This window comes from Phyllostomus discolor, chromosome 10 (genome assembly GCF_004126475.2).
Source record: "Phyllostomus discolor isolate MPI-MPIP mPhyDis1 chromosome 10, mPhyDis1.pri.v3, whole genome shotgun sequence".
Taxonomy (NCBI): Eukaryota; Metazoa; Chordata; class Mammalia; order Chiroptera; family Phyllostomidae; genus Phyllostomus; species Phyllostomus discolor.
In genome coordinates this window covers 82910055-82927126 of record NC_040912.2, presented here as the reverse complement: position 1 = coordinate 82927126, position 17072 = coordinate 82910055, and the positions used below count along the sequence as shown (strand labels likewise).

The window sequence follows — 17072 nt, the reverse complement described above, 5'->3', positions numbered from 1 at the left end:
TACAAAAACAAGAGTTTATTTAATGCTTAAAAGTATATCAAAACATGTCAGTGTAGGAGGGAAGAAAAGAAGGTAGGAGGGAGAGAGAAAAAAGGGATTAACAGAATGAATTCATTACCTGGAGATACTTCCTCTTTCTGTCTTACAGTGTGGTCTTTTGTGAACTTCACCCTTTGATGAGCTCTGATGCATGTCTTGCAGAGCCATTCAACACACTCTACACAAAACCCATTAGCTTCGGCATTGTCCTCACAGCTTGTACATACCTAATAAAAGAAAGATATCACATCAATTTTTGAGAAAAATTAAAGGTTGGTCACACCACTAGTCATATGTAAATGATACAACAACCATACCTGACTCTATCATTTATCTTCTTAACAGGGTTTGCAAATTTAAAGTGACATATGCTTTAAATTATAAACACATGAAATGGAAATATAAAGACAGTCCTTAGTTCAATACAGCAAATATTCCAGGCACTAGGTTAAGTGTTGAGGATACAACAACAAGGAAAAGCAAACAGTCCCTGCCCTTATGATACCTAGTCTCACAGATGGGACACGGGTTCAAATCCCAGTTCCCCCACTTACCAGCTGGGTAGTCTTGGTCAGTTTACTTAGATTGTTCATGTTTAAAATGAGGGTAGTAATGTGGAATTTACTGAATAGTTGTGAAGATTAAATGTGAGACAAACATAGGAATAATCACACTAACACATGTACATAACTACAAACTGAGAAGTGTCTAAAGAAAAAGTATAACAAGCTGTTAACAACACATGATGGAATAAAATGATCTCATTTTAGTGGGGTTGGAGGGATGGGCAAAGTGAGAGGAGAGATTACCCAGGCAAGGATTTCTCTAAGGAGATCATATCAACACCAAGATATGAAGAGCTGAGTCGCCAATTACTGATGACAGGCCTTTTGGGCAGAGGGAACAACAGGTACAAAAGCCTCCAGCAAGAAGAGCATATAGCATGTTCCAAGAAGGGACAGAAAGCCAGTATGACTGAGATGGAGAGGTCCAGGGGAAGACTGGCAAGAGACGCAGCTGGTGGCAAGGCAGGCAGGAGCCAGATCAAGCAGGATCACAAGACAATTTGGTCTCTGTCTAACGATGTCTCCCAAAAGCTTTTAAGTAAATGAATGACATGGCAAAACTTTCGTTTAAAAATTCACTGCCACTGCAATGGAGAGATGAGATCAGAAAAGGAGCAAGTGTTTCCGCACAGAGAGAAGTAGGCTTTTTCAGTGGTTTAGGTGAGAGTGGGTGGAAGCAGAGATGAATAAGGAGATTTAGAAAGTAAAACAGACCGCTGTGCAGAATGGACAGTGCACGGGAGGTAGAAAAGAGATAGCTCCTGTGTCTCCAGCTTGTATAACTGTGTACACGGTATTCCCCAAGTTACCCAACATATCAGTGGTCTTCACAACATCATTAGTGATTGGGGGAAAAATTTTCTCCTCAGTCAGTGGTTTACAACAGCCAAATTCCAAATACTGGGGTAACATTTCTATTAACCCAAGCTGCCTTTTCTCAGCTTTTACCATCAAACTTTCCAACAGCATTTAATGCCACTGACTCCAACTTCCCAGAAAACATTTGGATTTCTTGAAACCTCCAGATCCTCTTCTCTCTCTGAATGCCCCTCTGAATCCCTCTACCACTCTTTTTCCTTTAATTCTGCAAATTTCTGTTACATGTGGAGACTTGTCTCACCCATTCCCTCAGCTTCAACTGTCACCCCTATAAGGACATTCCCCTAAAACCAAATCTGCACCCTGGGCTACAAAAAGGAATAAGGGATATCTCTACATACACTGCTAGGGAGGGCTCTCTAGGTCTACATAAAGTAAAATTTAAAAAGCCAAGGGCAAAGGCACAGCATGCCATTGCTTATCTAAGAAAAGATGCGGCTGGGGTGGGAGGACTTCCTTGCTTAAGTTTTTAAAACATGGAATTACTTAAATTTTTATATAAAATATTAAAAATACAAGGATAAAGAAACTAAATGGTTACCTATAAGGTAGAGAATAAATAAGGTAGATAGGTAGATGAGATAGAATAGAAGTCTAAGTTCTTTGAATACGCCCTGTGTTATAGGTTTTATTTTAGAACTATATAAATATTTTATATGTAGTTATACAAATTTAAATTAAAAAATTAAATCCCTAAACATCAAAAGCAAAATGAAACAAATGAACCTGCCTATCAAGTGGGTAGCTTAACCACACAGAGAATAATCATTTACTTCAAGTAACTTTAAAAAATGATGATTAAGTATCTTCAGTGCATACATGTAGCCTTGCTGTCTTTCTTACTTTGTTTTGACAGGAATGACTCTATAATTTCTACTTACAGCACCAACTCTATCCTTCTATACTTATTCTGCAAGCCATATTTATGTTTTATAGGCTGGTCTCACATTAGATTCCAAGAATAGGTGGTGCTGCAATGCCTGGGGAAGAAGGGACTTGACCGTCTTGGTGGGCTTATAATTTGCTACCTATGTCTGTGTACATCGCGTCAATCAAAGCTGCTTCACTCTAGCAGCAGCAGCTCCTTCCCACAGCAACAGTTAGCTCTAGCTTGCAGTTCTTCCAATACACACTTGTAAAACCGGCTTTAGGGACACAGCCTTTAGAAATACCAACACCATCGGCCTACACCCACCCCTCTGAGGTCTGAGTTCCCAAGGCCACAGGCTCAGAGACCAGCACAAGACAAGGAGCTCCTCCTCTTTGGATATTCCAAATTCACATTCTATAAGGCCCATCCCAACTTATAATAATTCCAACCTTTTGTCTTTGTTTGCAAAGCAGTCTTGAAAACAACAAAGAGCAATGGAACAGAAAAGAGAACCCCCAAATAAACCCACGCCTATATGGTCAACTAATACATGACAAAGGAGGCAAGAATGGGGTAAAGACATTCTCTTCAATGAATGTTGTTGGGAAAACTGGACCGATGCATGCAAAGAATGAAACTGTACCACTTTCTCACACCACATGTAAGAATAAACTCAAAATGGATTAAAGACTTAAATTAAAAATAAGACCTGAAACTATAAAACTCCTAGAAGAAAACATAGGCAGTAAACACTGACATTGCTGTTAGCAATATTTTTTTTTGGCTATGTCTTCTTGGGCAAGGGAAACAAAAGAAAAACCAAACAATAGGACTGCATCAAACTCAAAAGATTTTGCATACTGAAGGAAAGTAGCAAAACAAAAAGACAACCCACTGAAAGGGAGAAGTACTCACAAGTGATAATCCAGTAAGGGGTTAATATCCAAAATACATAAGGAACTCGTACAACACCACCAAAACAAACAAACAATCCAATTAAAAAAATGGGCAGAGAACCTGAATAAACACTTCTCCACAGAGGACATACAGATGGCCAACAGACATGTGAAAAGATGTTAAACATCACTCAACAACACAGAGAAATGCAAATTAAAACCATAATGAGCTATCACCTCATGCCTGTCAGAATGGCTAGTATCAATAAATTATAAACAAGTATTGGTGAGGATGTGGAGAAAAAGGAACCCTCTTGCACTGTTAGTGGGATTGCAAACTGATGCAGCCACTATGAAAAACCGTATAAAGGCTATTCAAAAAATTAAAATTAGAACTACCATATAACCCAGGAATCCCACTTCTGGATATTTATCCAAAGAAATCCAAAACACTAGTTCAAAAATACATTATGTATGCACCTCTATGTTCACTGCAGCATAATTTATTATAGTCAAGATATGGAGGCAACCTAAGTATCCATCCATAGACAAATGGATACATATATACAAAAAAATAGTTCTCAGCCATAACAAAGAATGAAATCTTGCCATTTGCTACAATATGGATAACCTACAGGTTACTATGCTAAGTGAAATAAGTCAGATTGAAAAAGACAAATACTACATGACTTCACTTACATGTGGAATAAAAACCAAAATAAACTGACAAACTAATTCATACATATAGAGAACAAATTTTTGGTTGCCAATGGGAGGGGGAATTAAGGGAACTGGGTATAAAAGATGAAGGGATTAAAAATTACAAATTGCGATTTATAAAAATAGTCATGGGGGATGTGAAGTATTATACAAAGAATATAGTCAATAATATTTTAACTACTATGTATGGTGTCAGATGGGTACCAGAATTAACAGGCTGATCACTTCATAAATTGTATAAATGTCTAACTACTATGGTACACATCTGAAGCTAATACAATATTGTATGTCAACTCATTTTTTAATTTTTTAATTTTTTTTTGAGATTTTATTTATTTATTTCCAAAGAGGGATTGGAGGGAGAAAGAGAGAGAGAGAAACATTAATGTGTGGTTGCCGGGGCTGTGGCCTGCAACCCAGGCATGTGCCCTGATTGGAAATCGAACCTGCGATGCTTTGGTTCACAGCCTGAGCTCAATCCACTGAGCTACGCCAGCCAGGGCCATGTTTTTATTTTTTAAAAATTAAAAATAATTAACATTATAAAATGAATTAAAATGGTTTCTGATTGGCCCTGGCTAATGTGGTTCAGTTAGTTGAGCACTGTCCTGCATAAGCGAAAGCTTGCCAGTCTGAATCCTGGACAGGGCACATGCCTGGGCTATGGATTCAATCCAGGTCAGGGTGTTTCTGAGAAGTAACTGACTGATGTTTCTCTCTCACATTAATGTTCCTCTCTTGCATTAGTGTCCCTTTCCTTCCTTTCCCCTCTCTCTAAAAAATAAATAAATGTATTTTTTTAAAAATTGGCCCTGGCTGGTATGGTTCAGTGGATTGAGTGCCAGCCCATGACCCAAAGGGTCACCGGCAGTTCAATTCCCAGTCAGGGCACATGCCTGGGTTGCAGGCCAGGTCCCCAGTTGGAGGCGTGAGAGAGGCAACCACATACTGATATTCCTTTCCCTCTCTTTCTCCCTCCTTCTCCCTCTCTAAAAAAAAAAATGAAATTAAACATTTAAATAAAAAAAAAAAAAGGTTCTTGATTGTACCAAAACTGTCCTAATATACCCTATAATATATAATGTATATACTGTTGCAGTAGAATGAGCAGCCAGAGGGGAAATAACAGCAGGGCCCTCACCACTGCACTCTAACAAAGAACTTAATACAGGAGGCTAAAAGCAAAGGGAGACATGTCTACCCAGCAGTCCTAAGCCTGGTTCAATAAAACTGCCAGGCTTTCCAGAAAACACAAGTAAACTATGATAATGTAGGAGCGGGGAAGGCCTTGAAAGTCTGCATATTATCTCCACTGGCTGGGAAAAGGAAAACCTTGAGACTGTGTATTCATCCCAAGGCCTGGAAGGGGGAAGGGAGGGGGACCTACAGTGCCCAAAGAAAAATCCATGAAACAACTTTGATTAACTGCCTGCCTCCTGTTATATATATAAAATAAACAAATAGAGTCTGGAGCAAGATAAGAATTCAGGCTAACAGACCTCCATACCTACATTTGGGTAGTCACATCTCCCCAGTAAAGCTGGTACCATCTTCACCCCCATGCCATCAACTATTAAGTCCTCACAGCAAAGGACTCACTGGTCTTGGCCCTCCTAGCTCTTTCTGCCACATGAAGGGCCTTGGCCACCCAGCCTCTAGCTTAGGAGGGGTACTCTCTGGCCACCAGGCCCCTGCCACCTCTTTTGGCCACTGGGCTTCTGGCTGCCGTTGCTTTTGCTTTCCCATTAGAACTTAGCACTGATAGGCTCTGCTTGCATGTTAGTAGGCTTACTGATCTGTAATTATTTATGGTGTTGGTAAGAAGAACTGAATTTCTGGGTGTTTCTCGTGTAGCAGGACTATATATTTTAATATTACATTAATATTTATTTTAATAAATATATCACTAAATATATATTTATTTTTATATATTTGGAAAAAATTATGTCAATGTAATTAAGAGCCAATATTCCAAGTACTAGAGAAGTGAAATACATATAAAATCAAAAACATAAAACCCTACAATTATAAATTAGACTTAACAATACCAATATATACTTTCATAGTATTTTCTCTTTCTCTTTTTAAAGTAAAATGTACCGGTTAAATCATTCTCCTAAAAGAAATAGAAAAATGACCAACCCAATGGTGATGAGCATCCCTAGCCCCTAACTGTGGTCTCCAAAACCCATTTCTGATTAAAAGGAACCAAGGATCCTAGGAGAAATGGCTAGTTCCAGGTCTAGAACAGAAAGCGAACAGTATCTTGTCAAAACAGAAAGCAAAGGAGACAACAACTTACGATGATCATATCAGAAGGACTCAGGAATCAATGTGAGGTTCCCATTGCCAAATGGCACAATTTGAACATCAATAAGAATAACTACAACACATTTTATGTTAATAATCCATGATTTTATAATACCTACCACTCATAAGTCACCTCAGAAAAATACTAAGAAACTAAGGTCACTATTCTAACAATTAGCAACAAAAGAGAAAGAACCAATGTTTAACTTACCTTCCCTGTTTAACCAAAGAAGAAAGTTCTCTTTCTATTCCAGTGATGAAATAAAGAGGAATGATAGAATGAAAAATATCATTTTACAAAGTCCTAACAAAATATGGAAGTTTGGCAGTGATCATTAATGGACACTAACATCTATCGGGAACCGATCGGTGTGGAATGGCAAATGTAGCCCAGCCCTACTAGAAAGCCCACAGGTGCATGTCAGCACGCAGGATGCCAGACTCATGGATCAGTTTTCCCATGGGAAATCAGGCCTGCAATATACCTAGGCTGCTTTGAGGCTTGCTTTTTTTTTTTTTTTTTTTTAAATAATGGAAGCAATTTTTTAAAGATTTTATTTATTTACTTATTTTTAGAGAGGGAAGGGAGGGAGAAAGAGAGAAAGAGAAACATCAATGTGCGGTTGCTGGGGGCCGAGGCCTGCAACCCAGGCATGTGCCCTGACTGGGAATCAAACTTGTGATGCTTTGGTTCGCAGCCCGTGCTCAATGCTTAAATCCACTGAGCTACGCTAGCCAGGTTGAGGCTTGCTCTTGCTAAAACTCCCTCACCCTGAGTTGGAGCAGCAAATGCTTACTGCATATTAAGCATTTAAATGCTTAATAAGTAATTTCCTGAAGTCTGTGCTAATTCTCCCCAGAACTGAAGTGTTACCAGACCAATTACTCTTATCGTTCCCTTGCATTTGCAACATTTTTTCCTTGTTAATCTGTAAGAAGTAATCAGTAACATCCTTTCCTTTGTTATCTGTAAAAAGTAATCACCTAAAGCAAACCTAAGCATAATAAATGAGAACCTTCTTTGATGTATGCTATTAGAAAGCCAATAAAAGCCTGTCAAGGCCAGGGTCAAGGCGTTCCCCCCTTGAGAGTGGCCTCACAGTCCCTTTTTCTCCACAGGACTTCGGTAGTCCGTGTGAGTTTGTTCGTTGCATCCACAACATACAGACCCTGCTGGACAGAATCTGCATCAAACATCAGAAAAGAGAAAGACAACCAAACATCAATCCTATGCCTCCCAACTGAAATACATATGGACATATATAAGAGAAAATATTGCCATGCCACCTCCCCGCCCTTACTTGTACCCAAGGGGACCTGCATCTATATCAGCCTCTACATTTTTATCACCAGTTTACACAAAATACAGAAGAGGGAGAAGCACATTGAATGACTCAATGAAAACAGTCAGCAAAATTCAAAAGAAGGCTAACTCTATTGAACTAACAACCAAGATTATCCAATAAATATGTTAAAAGAGAGGAAAAAGAAAGCAAGTGATACAAAGGGATAAATGTGAGACTGGAAGATTTTTTAAAATATATATACATTTTTAATCCTCACCCAAGGATATGTTTATTGCTTTTAGAAAAAGAAGGGAAGGAGAGAGAACTAGAGAAGGGGAGGGGGGAGGGGGAGAAGTGATAAAGGCTGGGGACAGACCAGTGTGAGAGAGAAACATGGACTGGTTGCCTCCTGTACGCGCCCCGACTGTGGATCAAACCTGCCAGCCAGGCATGTGCCCTGACTGGGAATTGAACCTGTACCTTTTTGGTATACTAGATGATGCTCCAACCAAGCCACCCCAGACAGGGCAACAAAAGGTATTTCTGGCCTTATTAGATCCTGAAAGAAACAAGCCACTGTTTAAAAAAAAAAAGAAACTACAACAAAGAGACATCTGATCACTTTCTGGATGTTTGATGATATTAAGGAATATAAATTTTTATATATAAGTTAATATGGTGGTTATGTTTATTGAAAAAACTTTTTTTCATAGAAAGAAATACTGAAATATTTATGGATTAGATTATATAAAGCCTGGGATTAACTTCAACATAATCTAGTGGTGGTGGGAAGTGTCAGGTTACCCTACATAAAATGATTATTGACTTAGGTAATGGGTGCATGGCAATCCATTACGTTAAACTGTCACATTTCGGGGAATGCTTGAAATTATCCATCACTGAAAAATGTAAAATTTTTATCTTCAGCTACAAACTCTTCAGAGCTCCATTGTGACCACAGATGACATCTTAACATTAGTCTTATAGACAAACTCAATCACATTCAAACCTGATTCTCTCCCTCTGTCTACTTCCCTGCTCTCTTTATCTGTATTGAAAGGAACCACCATCCTGGCAGTGAGGCCTCTTTCATCTTCCAGGTACAATCAGGTACATCACATCCTAAGTGGACTGTAACTCACCCCTTCCTTTCCGTATCACCACCATGCCAGTTCAGCTCTCACTACCTCTCATTAGTGCTTCCTAATTCTAATTCATCCTCCATTATCACCTCTCTAGTCCTTCTTCCCTAAATAACCCTACAAGAACCTTATTATTTGAACCAATTCTAATATTCTCACCATCCTCAATTTAACATGAGAGATATCTACTGGACTCTATATCTAAATTAATTGATTATAACTTTTTATGTTTTTGTGACAGAAGCAGAGTAAATAAACAAGCTTACTGAAAATTAATTGATTTTAAAGAGGCATAAACCAATCTCTTAAATTTGTTCTTTAGATCTGAATCCCTTCTACTCTCATCTCTTATTATCTTAAGTTCATGTTGTAGCATTGCTCTACCCTGTTGATTTATGCTGCTTTGCTTTTGAATTTTCTGGATTGATCATTCCCATGTGCTACTAGAGTTCACCTTATAAACTATAATTGATGTTTTGATAAAGCTAACAAAACACACCTAATGTAAACAATTATCATATATAAGCCAAAGCGATATGACACTCTAGAATACAGAACCAAAATCAGTAGTGTTCAGAAGGAACTTTTGGAGGATTTATTTGACACTGCAGCTCACATAAATAATGGTTATTCCATTCCTTAAAGACAGTTTCACAACAATTAGAAAAGTTTATTCCCTGCACCAAACTCAGTTTTGGTTTTTGATGAAGGTTCCCATTACGAAGAGTTGTGGATACTTTTGAAACAAAAAAGAGGTTATTTTAGTTAGTAGTGGTCATATTCATTTAAAGTGAACCCTAAATTCCTACAGTTCCAAGAGAAAACAAGCTGAAAATGAAAAGTACAGAAACTTAGCTGTGTGACTGATTACTCAAGAATCCTAAACATTACTTTTTACATTTTATACTTTAGATTAATAATCATTTTTCCAGAATCAGATTCACTTCCATCACAGATCTGTTCCAAATTAAAGGAAATGCCAAAAGAAACTATCAATGAATGATCCAAAAGCAGGCTAATACACTACTTAATCTGGCATTTAGATGTAAGACACCAACAGAAATGTTGTGCATGTGTTTATGAAAGTAGGGGAAAAAAAGAAAAACACCACTGGCCCTGACTGGTGTGGCTCAGTTGGTTGGGCATCCCCCAACAAAGCAAAAGGCCATCAGTTCAATTCCTGGTCCGGGCACATGCCTGGTTGCAGGCAGGTCCCTGGTTGGGGGAGTGCAAAAGGCAACTGATCAATGTTTCTCTTGCACATTGATGTTTCTCTCCCTCTCTTTACCTTCCTCTAAAAAATAAATAAATAAAACCTTAAAAAGAAAGAAAGAAAGAAAAACACCACTGGATCTCTAGATGCAACACCTTGGACAATGCTACCAAATGAGGCTTTAAAAAAGATACTATGCAGAATATAAGACTTTCTTAAAATGCAGAAGCTATACTGAATCAAATTTTCATGTGTGTCTTTATAGAGTTTATCTTCAAAATAGAAAAAAAATTTAAAAGGGGGAGCCTTAAAAATCTAATTATCAACAAAGAGTAAAATCATAAAGAAATGAAATGATGTCAAATATAGAATAATGGTTTCCTCTGAGAGGACAGGGAAGGTAGGGGTGCCATCAGGGCTTTTATGTCAGTACTGTTTTATTTCCATTACTGAGATGAATTATTCATTATTCTTTATAGATGTATACTCTTTTAAAGTAGTACATCATTTCATAAATATAGTGCTTTAATTTGACACCTTTTTTTTGGACATTGAGGCAAAAGATTCAAGACTTGATACACTCACCTGATTAGACTTTTCTACTGTACTACTGGGAACCTCAGTAGTGTCTTTCACAAAAAAATTATCTATGATGTGTCGCTCTGCACATTCTTGGCTACAAACTGGACATCGAACGACTCCAACTGCAAAGACAAATTTGCATGTTAAGATTTTTATTAAAATGAGGTACAACAAACATATTATATTACTTTCAGATGTACAACATGATTCGATATCTGTATATATTGCAAAATAGTCATCACAATAAGTTAACATCCATCGCTATATAGTAACAAAAATTTTTTTTATTTGGGTAGGAACTTTCAGATCCACTCTCCTACTTTCAAATACTCAATATAGTATTATTAACTATAGTCACCATGCTGTACGTTATACTCCCATAACTTATTTCAGAAAAGGAAATTTATACCTTATGAATCTTTTCACCCATTTCATTCACCCCAAACTCCTCCTAAGGCAAACACCCATCTGTTCTCTACATCCATGACGACCTTGCATTTTAAGGTTTTTATAAATCTACCGAGCACTAAACCAATATATCTCATACAATCTGCGGATAGATTCTTTTATAATGTTAACTCTCTTCAAATTCCTACCTGCCATTACTAACACAAAGCAATTCAGTTTATGTGCGTATATGGATTACGTGTGTGTGTACAAATCCCCACAGCTATTACTATATTAAATGAATGAGTCCTCATAATTTTAAGTGAGCTACGTTTCCAAATGAACATCCCTGTGTATTACTCAAACATTCCCTATCAGTGGTTTTCAAACAGGGATATCAGAACCACATGGGAGATTTTTCTAAAAGAACAGAGAGCTCTGGTTCTCTCTGAACCTACAGAATCAGGATTTGGCAAAATGGTACACAGACAATATTGTTTTGTTTAAAATCTCCTTGAGAGATTAAGGAACTATTGTTTCCCTTTAACAAGTTTGAATAATATTCCTTTGGGAAAAAAGTGAATCATCTTTTATAGCGCTTGGTAAAATAATAAATAATAATGAATGAGTTACAATCTAAATTTTAATTAAGGTTTTAAAAATCTAATAAAAACTTGATGCTGTAATTTGTACCAAGGAGATCGCAAAAAGTTCTCAATTGTTTTATGAAATAAAGTGCATAAAAATAACACAAAATAAACCACAGGTTCATTTTATTTGCATATCCAAGCAATAAACAAATGTTTTTATTTTAAAAATCCATTTTAGGGGCTCCAGTGGCACAAGTGGTTAGTGTACAGTATGAAAAATCCATTTTACAATAGCAAAAAGAGTGTATTAAGTACTTAAAAATACATTTTTTTAAATCATGTAAGGCCATGTGGAAAAAAATCAAACTATATTTAGAAACCTAAAATATATCTAATAAAAGTCATGTTCATGATGGTTAAAATGGCAAATCTCTCCAAACATACCTATAGATTCAATGCAGTTTTAATAATAATCCCAATAAGAATTTCAATGAAATTTTTAAAGATTTATTTATTTGTTTATTTAAGAGAGGAGAAGGGAGGAAGAAAGAAAGGGAGAGAAACATAGATGTGTGAGATAAACATTTATCAGTTGCCTCTTGCATGCCCACAACTGGGGGCCTAGCCCACAATCCAGGTATGTGCCCTGATGGAATCGAACCTGTGACCTTTCAGGTCACAGGCTGGTGCTCAACCCACTGAGTCACACCAGCCAGGGCACAATGGAATTTTTCATTGAAGCTAACAAAGAACTCCAGTTAGTCAAAAGATTGCTATGAAGAAAGTGAGAAAACAAGCTCCAAACTGGAAGATCTACCCAACACATGGTACTAACAGAGGGTTAATAATTAAAATCTGTAAATGTGACAATGCATTTTACAGAAGATTGCGTAAACATGTTTTTTTCTTATTTCTCCAGACATTCTGCATAAAACAATCATAAGAAGACAGGTAAAGATAGAGACAAGGTGGCAGACCAGCTAGAGATCTCAGAACCCATGGAACATAGGTTTTCTTTTAGCCTTATAGTCAATATTATAAAGTGGGCGTTCATGAGGTCACCAGGTGTAAATAACAACAAAAAGCACACAAAAGTATGCCCCCTCTATCCAGAGGACCAGGAAAAGGGCAGGCTAGCAAGACAGAAAACTTTTCGACAGCAACTGCTCTACTCCAAACACCATGAGGGCTCCCTTTCCCACTAGCAGAGGCTGGTAGGAACCCTAGCCTTCCACTTTGGGCAAGTAGAAATCCGGTGCCATAACTATCACCTGCTGGCTACTGTCAGAGAAGGCTGGTGAGAGGTGAGGCTTTAGTCTCCATCAGGTTGTAATGAGGGCCCCTGCAATATCATTGGAGACCATGTGAGGAGTGAGGAGTGAATTGGACAATTAACAGGTGTAAACATGTTTAGGTATTAGATCACAGAGTCTAGAGATGTAGATACAGGATTTAATTAAATGTTTCGATTGCTTTGGTTGTCACATAGTTTACAGTCAAAGATTAAGGAAGTATGTTAGTCATGTCTTAGAGGTCTGCTTGTATAGCAAGTTTCAGAAAAAATATTTAAAAGTATACTTTGCTTGAGATAACAAAAGAATGTAGCTACTTAAGCACAACGCAATGATAGCTTAAAAATAACAAAGGTCACAAAATGTTTAGTTTCTTGCTTTGCTTTCAAGATAACATCAATGACCTGTTTAGATCACCTGACCACAGTTGGAAAGCTCAAGGCTACAGACAAGATGGCGCCAGTAACTAAATTAATCACACTGGAGAAAACCACAGAAACTTGGACAAGAACTAACCAATCAGTTTCACCTGTGATCCCTAAACCCTCAATCTTGAAAATTAGTCTAGAAAATTAGAAGATACAAGAAACACTGTACACAGGACAATGATGGCTCTGTCCCCTTCAAAGTAGGCATCTTGGGACTTCACACAGTTCTCCTAAATGCCATCAGCTGGCCTGTAGTATTTTACTGAATTTCATCAATGGTCTGAAATCTCTTCCCTTTCAAGGGTCATTTTAAAAGTTTTGGAAAAAGCCAGAAGTCACAGTGCACCAAATCTGGGCTGCAGAAGTGCTGAGTCACCTAGGTGATTTGATGTTTTGTCAAAAAACTCTGCATGAGATGTGATGCATGGGTGGGCATGTTGTCGTGATGAAGCTGCCAATCACAAGTTGCCCATAGCTGCAGCCTTCTGAATCATCCAAATAGTTTCCATGGTGGAATGTTCAAGCTTAACACAAAATTTGATGCAAATTCTCTGCTCTACTCACTCACTCATTTTGAATGTGATGGGTGATGGCCACACAGTGCACATGCTCACTCAATGGTGTCTACCACCCCCACTGACTAGTACAGTGAAGTCATCATTGTTCACACATGTGCATTCCAGTCCATTCTCCTTGGTTGCCAGGTTATATCCATGTCATACAATCTGTTGTGCTCAAAAAGCACAAGCTACCACAAGTTACCCAATATAAAATAACCTGAATGCCCCTACAAATATATGGAAGTTGACTCTCAACAACTTTATTTAAGTGTAAACCTAACAAAACATGTATAGGATTTGTATGCTGAAAACTACAAAATACTGATAAAAGAAATCAACAGACTGTTCATGAATAGGAATAATCAATGCAGTAAAAATGTCAATTCTGCCTAATGCAATCTATAGGTTTAACATAATTCCTAATATAATCCCAGAAACTTTTTTGTAAACTTAGACATTATTTTAAGTCTTATATAGAATGACAACTGCAGAATAGCTAAATCAAGTGAAAAGAAGAATAAAGTAGAAAAATCATTCTATTCAATTTCAAAATTTATATAGCTACCATAATCAGAAATGTCTGATATTGACCAAGGGAAGGGGTAACACATAGACCAATAAAACAGACCTGAAACAGACACAGCCAAGTTGGGTCACCTAATTTTTTTTTTTAATCCTCACCCAAGCATATGTTTATTGATTTTAGAGAGGGAGGAGGAAAGAAAGAGGTGGAGAGAGACAGACAGAGGAAGGGAGAGAAAAGAAGATGGAGAGAGAAAGATAAAGAAACACTGACCGGTTGCCTCCCGTAGGCACCTGGACTGGGGTTCAAACCAATGACCTAGGTATGTGTCCTGACTGGAGAGCGAACCAGAAACCTTCAGGTGCATGGGACAACACTCCAACCAATGGAAACATCAGGCCAGGGCAGATTTTTCATAGAGATGTAAAACATCTTAATGCTGACAAGCACAAAATGCTGATAATATGCTATGTTCGTGGGCTGGAAGACTCAGTGCAGCAAAGATGTTAATTCTTCCCAAACTGATCTATAGCCTAAACAAAATTATATTATAGATACAGACAAGATTATTCCAAATTTTGGGAAAAGTAAAGAAATTCAAAGAGCTCAAGTGATTTGAAAAGGAAAAAGTGAGAGGAATCATGCAATTTTAAGACTTATAAATGAGTAAGTAATTGAGACAGTATCGGCAGAAGAACAGAAACAGAAAAAAAGGAACAGAATGGAGCAACCAGAAATACCACATTTTGCTGTGTATAATGTACACACATGTTTTTGGCCCAAACTTTCAGGGAAAAAATCTTGCGTTTTAATTTAATTCAATTTTTTATTTACTTATATTTAGGTAGTTGATTTATGTATTATAAAGGAATTTTAGCATTTATTTTTGACCATATTACGGTACAAGAAATTTTATGTAATAATTACAAAACACAAGCCTCCAGAATCTGATGATACTCTGTGGGAGGGGGTCCAAAGCATCTCTGCAGCTCTGTCGCCATGGTTTTGAGCACATTTAATAACTTTTAGCTTAAAGCTTGCAGTGAACAAAAATCGTTTTGACATTTTCCCAAGGGATTTTCCAATAATTTCTCCTGCATAATGTGTATAAAGAAGTATGTCACATTGTTCACCCTATACTAATAAAGTCGGCATCATCTATGTTATCAAGTGGAAACTGCTTTCTTGCAAGTTCCTTGTAAGTTCAATAAACAGGTTATTGTATTTCAGGGTATTATTTTGCATATTATTGTTTTCTAGAGTTATACTTTTAATGCATAAGCATAAATAAAAGAATTAAAACATTTTATATAGATTCAGAATTAGTACTACCCAAGTATAATGTGCATCCTTTTATTTCCCTCAAAAATTTGGGCCAAAAAAAGTGCGCATTATACATGGTAATGGTACATCCACACAAGTAAGCCCAAATGATTTCTGACAAACATATGAAAACAATACAGTGGGAGAAGTAAAGTCTTTCAACAAGTTGTGCTAGAAGAATGGGCAAAAAATTAAACCTGAACCTAAACTTAAGATTTTATGTAAAAATTAATTCAAAGTAGATCAGATTTAAATATAAAACAAAATTATAAAAATCTTTAAAAGAAAACAGGAGAAAAATCTCAAGGACATAGGACTTATTGAAGAATTCTTAGGCATATCAAAAACACAATCCAAAATAGAAAATACAGATGAATTTGATTTTGTCAAAATGAAAAACTTGTGCTCTGCAAAAGACCTGTAAAGAGGATGAAAAAACAAGTTACACACTGGTAGGAAATATTTGCAAGACACCAATCTGACAAAGGATTCATATTTACAATATAGAGAAAACTCTCAAACTCAACATTAAAAACAAACCCAAGTAGAAAATGGGCAAAAGACATAAAAGACATCTCATTGATGATGATATACTCATGGCAAATAAGCACATGGTAAGATATTCCACATCACTAGCTATCAAGTAAATGAAAATCAAGATCATGATGGATACCAGTACATAATATTAAAACAACTGAAAAAAAAAAAAGTAGTGACAATACCGAAAGCTGGTAAAAATGTGGAGAAATTGGATATCCCATACATTCCTGGTGGAAATACAAAATGATAGGCCCACACTGGAAAACAGATGGGCAGTTTCTTAAAAAACTAAACATATTCATCATATGAATCAGCAATATCACCCCTGGATATCCCACAGAATAAACTTAGGTCCACAAATCTGAATACAAGCATCTTAATTCAGTGTTATTCATGAGAGCCCAGAACTTAAAAATCTCCTCAAGTAAGTTAATGGTTAAATAAACTGTGGTACATGGAATACTAGTCAGCAATAGAAGGGAACCAGCTACTGATATATGCAACAAATTGGATGGATCTTAAGGGTATCATTTTGAGTGAAAAAGTCAATTTCAAAAGGTCATTTATGAATGATTCTATTTATATAACTTTTACAAAGGGACAAGATTATAAAGATGGAAAACAGACTAGTGCTTTGCCTGAAATCAGGGGGAGAAAAGGATAGGTATGACTATAAAGCAGTAACATGAGGGAGAACTTTGGTAGTAATGGAGTAGTTCTGTATCTTGATTGTGATGGTGGTTGTGTGAATCTCACATGTGATACAGTGGCACAGAACTATACAGACTATTGTACTAATGTTAATTTCCTAGTTTTGATATTATTATATAGTTGTAATCATTGGGCAAAACTGGGCAACACAGATTTCCTGTGGGGTTATTGTTCTATAACCCCACAGGCAATTATTTCAAAATAAAAAGTAAAC

The 17072-nt window shown here is 36.9% G+C and overlaps 1 protein-coding gene across 2 annotated transcripts in view; it reads right to left on the bottom strand.

Annotated features, from left to right (window-relative positions):
• TRIM24 (tripartite motif containing 24) overlaps positions 1–17072 on the bottom strand; it is a 111322-nt gene that overhangs the window by 50018 nt on the left and 44232 nt on the right. For both annotated transcript variants that reach the window (XM_028525322.2, XM_028525321.2), the window contains exons 2-3: positions 10508–10626; positions 119–266 (exon numbers count right to left, since the gene is read on the bottom strand). In XM_028525322.2, the coding sequence (XP_028381123.1) occupies positions 119–266; positions 10508–10626 (267 nt within the window). The remainder of the gene's footprint in view (positions 1–118; positions 267–10507; positions 10627–17072) is intronic.